The 4825-nt window shown below is 38.7% G+C and overlaps 2 protein-coding genes across 2 annotated transcripts in view; both read left to right on the top strand.

Moving 5' to 3' along the window:
- On the top strand, nucleotides 1506-3142 carry LOC104743980. The gene is made up of 2 exons (XM_010465011.2): nucleotides 1506-2799; nucleotides 3139-3142. Exons 1-2 carry the CDS (start codon nucleotides 1733-1735, stop codon nucleotides 3140-3142), a joined length of 1071 nt encoding a protein of 356 aa, XP_010463313.1. The 5' UTR covers nucleotides 1506-1732.
- The window catches only part of LOC104743981, a 3009-nt gene continuing 2118 nt past the window's right edge, over nucleotides 3935-4825 (top strand). The window contains exon 1 of the mRNA XM_010465012.2: nucleotides 3935-4800. Within this exon, the coding sequence (XP_010463314.2) occupies nucleotides 3935-4800 (866 nt within the window). The remainder of the gene's footprint in view (nucleotides 4801-4825) is intronic.

A 4825-nucleotide genomic window follows, 5' to 3' on the forward strand; every position in this document is an offset into this window, starting at 1 on the left:
GAATATAGGCTTAGGTAATATATAATGTGAGTATGTAATGTGTCGTCTTGTAATATCTATGGTTTGGGAGAAAAGAAAAAAACAAAAGAGAGCCTTGTTGTTGGCTTTGGTGTTGCCTCTTTTGTGTGACTTGCAGCGACGTGACAATGCTACATGTAACATATAATATAAGGTTGTTACATAACATGTAATATATAATACTATATATATATATATATACATCAACATGATGTGTACGTACGTAGCTTTTTTTGGTCCATGAAATTTACGGATTACGGTTGGTTAGGAACATCAATTCAATTACGACTTGTCCTTCCTTTCAATTAATTAATAAAAAGGTTTGATGAATCTTTCGCGACGTTGCAGACGACGGACATGCATGTCTGTGTAGAACATAATTATATGATCATTATTCATTACTATATGATATTCACCATTGAATCATTTTATTTACTCTAGATAACATAAACATGAGATAACTTTTTTCTTAAGATAGTTTTACTATTTACATGTACTTTAAACACATATATAGTTAAACAAAACATGTACCTTCTAAAGGCTTAAATTAAACAACGATACTGTATATAATCACTTTATTAGCTCCATATTTACGTCTACGCACAAAATTAACCAACTAACTAGTTTTAAGGTTTTAAGTATTACTATAATTTATAATAGCGAAATGGTTTATAAGCATGATTTCACATATGTTTTAAGCAAAATTTAATTATTCTTAAATATCCGATGTACACAACGTATATTATTATCAACATTTTTTCTAAGACATCATATTTCGCAAATACAGGTATATAATTTGGTTATCAGTCATACTAATCCTAATTTCAAGTAAAGATCTCATGCTGACAAAAAAAAAAAAAAAACAATCAAAAGATTTTATTATGATCTGATGAGGTAAGTGTGGTTGGATAATTCTTTTTTACAATATCTGATAGGGGAATAAAAATTTAAGGCCACACACACTTGCCCAATTATAGTTGGGCTTTTGAATTGTTGGGCTATTTCATCTGACTAATTTATTTCCCCCCTTGATCAGCTGACGACTAAACTAAACAGTTTTTTTTTTTTCTAAACTAAACAGTTAACTTTTTGTAAATGATTAATTTATGTATGCATGGCCGTAACCATAATGTACACTAGCGCTCTATTTCATAAACAATAAAACCTCCCTTTTAACGTAATTTAATGTAAATAAATATGATTAAGACATTATTATTTCTTAGCAGTAAAAAATCTGAAAATGAGAAATAATCAAAATATTAAAAATGTAGAAAATAGATATCTGATAAGAGTTTATAGAAAAATGAAAAGAGGTTTGTCTGTTATAATTAGAGTTTATCGGAATCTTTATATTTATTAGGATTATTATTTTTCACATAAAAATCTTCAATCTCAATTTTTCATAAAGATAGTTTTACACAAAGATAATTTTGAAATTTAAAAAAAAAAAAAAAAAAAAAATCAGTACGGAAATATCTACTGAATTCTCTCTTCTCTCTGTGGACTGTGAGTCTGAGGCGTAACAGAAAAGATCCTTTTTTTTTGGGGGTTCAATTATCTCTCTCTCTCTCCGCTTCCTTCTCGTCATTTTCTCACATTTTTCCCGTCATTTTCTCCGCTTATAACAGTGTACGATCACAAGAGAAAAAAACACTGACGCCTTTTTATTTTTATTTTGTCGTTTCGTTCCCCCTCTCCCACATAAGAAACACATATGGATCATTACGACGGCGTTAACCGGAGGAGGAGATCTGCACGGCGTCATCAGACCAACGATCGTGAAACGAATCGCCCCAACGAGACGACTCAGACGACGATGACCAACGGCGACGACTGCGCACATGCTTTACGTGACATCGATGAGTATCTCTCGCTAAGCTTGGGCTCGAAATCGTACTTCTCTCATCAGATCCCTCCGGCGGCTAATCCGTCGCTTCGTCTAGCACCACCGTCGCCTTTTGCTGAACCTATGAAGACCACGTGGGAAACAACACATGATGAGATCTTTGGGAGTTCGTTGGCTTATACTTCTTCGCCTTACACATCGTATCTTCCACCACCATCGTGGCTGAGCAGATCTCATGGATTATTTCCATCGCCGATTCCGCCTCCGACGACGACGGTTGATCGCTTCTCCCTCGTTCTTCCGCCGAATCTAACCGCTCATCAGGAGATGGGACCAGCGATGATGATGACGAACACCGCGCCGCCGCCCGTTCGTAACTACAGATCAGAACCCGCCGTGAATCAAAATGAGAAGCCCGAGACGATCCCGCCGCCGTTTCCATGGGCGACGAATATACGAGGGGAGATTCATAGCCTAGAGTATCTCGAGTCGAAAGAGATCACGACCATCACCGGGGAGGTTCAGTGCAGACACTGCGAGCAAGTGTACGAGATGAGCTACGATCTGAGGGAGAAGTTCGCGGCGGTTGAGAAGATCTTCGTGATGATGAAAAGGATCATGAGGGAACGAGCTCCTCAGATGTGGACAAATCCTGAGCAAAGGAGGTGTGAGCTTTGTGGCCGTGAGAAAGCTGTGAAGCCTGTGATTGCTGAGAGGAAGAGTCAGATCAATTGGTTGTTTTTGCTTATGGGACAGACTTTGGGTTATTGTACATTGGAACAGCTCAAGAATTTTTGCAAACACTCCAAGAGTCATCGTACTGGTGCTAAAGACCGTGTGCTTTACTTGACCTATCTCGGTCTTTGCAAGATGCTTGACCCTAATAATAACTTTTATTGTTTTGGCATTTTGGACCTTTGTGTTTGCTTTATTAGGTGGAATAATTTTGTGACAAAAAATATATATATGGAATTGCATTGCATTGCATGGGTTCTTTTGTTTTGTTTTGTTTTTTTTTTTTTTTTGTCGTTTTCTTCTCCGTTGTATCTTTTTATCCATAGACTTTGGTTTAATATCTCATTAATATATATAAATCATGGTTTTCACTTTACGAATGAAGGCTGTATTTAGTAATTACGCGTTAATTTTTCGAATCCTCTCGTTATAAATGATACTAGATATTTTGTTGGAAAGTATCTCAACTGTCGTCAACCCTGACTTTTTTTTAAAAAATTGTATTAATTAATTTTTGTTATGATGTGATTTGAATTTAGATGAAGATCTTTCTTTACTACGTTAATCAATCGGTCTAAATCTTAACTGTTTTTTTCTAATCTAACGCAAATTCAAAAATCAATTTTTGGATAATCTCTAGCTTCTAGAAAGAATTGATTAATTCGAGTAAAAAAAAAAAGAAGAAAGAATTGATTAATTTTATGAATAAACTGTAAATCATATAAATAATTGAATTTCTCATTTTCAATCGTCAAAAGGCAAAAAATTAAGTCAGCACACTGACTCTTTCTTTCTTCGCTCAAATTAAAACATGTGTGCATGTTTTTTTAACTACCAAATTAATTTCCAAGTTCCCAGAGATTTTTACAAGCTGGAACGTTTCGTTTCATTTCATTTCATTTCTTCGCTTAAGGCTGGCCAGTGGCCACATCGTTCACAGATAAACCGATTCAGATTTTGGTTGAATTTCTTTTTACACGCGCTGTTCAGTACGAATCAGACCGGTTAAACCGATTGGTCTATGAACAACCTATAATATATTACTGAAGTTTACAAATTTACCCCTTCGTACATCCTCCACAACGGACAAAATTATNCTACTGAATTCTCTCTTCTCTCTGTGGACTGTGAGTCTGAGGCGTAACAGAAAAGATCCTTTTTTTTTGGGGGTTCAATTATCTCTCTCTCTCTCCGCTTCCTTCTCGTCATTTTCTCACATTTTTCCCGTCATTTTCTCCGCTTATAACAGTGTACGATCACAAGAGAAAAAAACACTGACGCCTTTTTATTTTTATTTTGTCGTTTCGTTCCCCCTCTCCCACATAAGAAACACATATGGATCATTACGACGGCGTTAACCGGAGGAGGAGATCTGCACGGCGTCATCAGACCAACGATCGTGAAACGAATCGCCCCAACGAGACGACTCAGACGACGATGACCAACGGCGACGACTGCGCACATGCTTTACGTGACATCGATGAGTATCTCTCGCTAAGCTTGGGCTCGAAATCGTACTTCTCTCATCAGATCCCTCCGGCGGCTAATCCGTCGCTTCGTCTAGCACCACCGTCGCCTTTTGCTGAACCTATGAAGACCACGTGGGAAACAACACATGATGAGATCTTTGGGAGTTCGTTGGCTTATACTTCTTCGCCTTACACATCGTATCTTCCACCACCATCGTGGCTGAGCAGATCTCATGGATTATTTCCATCGCCGATTCCGCCTCCGACGACGACGGTTGATCGCTTCTCCCTCGTTCTTCCGCCGAATCTAACCGCTCATCAGGAGATGGGACCAGCGATGATGATGACGAACACCGCGCCGCCGCCCGTTCGTAACTACAGATCAGAACCCGCCGTGAATCAAAATGAGAAGCCCGAGACGATCCCGCCGCCGTTTCCATGGGCGACGAATATACGAGGGGAGATTCATAGCCTAGAGTATCTCGAGTCGAAAGAGATCACGACCATCACCGGGGAGGTTCAGTGCAGACACTGCGAGCAAGTGTACGAGATGAGCTACGATCTGAGGGAGAAGTTCGCGGCGGTTGAGAAGATCTTCGTGATGATGAAAAGGATCATGAGGGAACGAGCTCCTCAGATGTGGACAAACCCTGAGCAAAGGAGGTGTGAGCTTTGTGGCCGTGAGAAAGCTGTGAAGCCTGTGATTGCTGAGAGGAAGAGTCAGATCAATTGGTTGTTTTTGCTTATGGGACAGACT

Source organism: Camelina sativa, chromosome 14 (genome assembly GCF_000633955.1).
Source record: "Camelina sativa cultivar DH55 chromosome 14, Cs, whole genome shotgun sequence".
In the NCBI taxonomy this organism is placed as follows: domain Eukaryota; kingdom Viridiplantae; phylum Streptophyta; class Magnoliopsida; order Brassicales; family Brassicaceae; genus Camelina; species Camelina sativa.

Coding starts and splice junctions, on each gene's coding strand:
- LOC104743980 (XM_010465011.2), top strand. CDS start 1,733: ATGGATCATTACGACGGCGTTAACCGGAGGAGGAGATCTGCACGGCGT.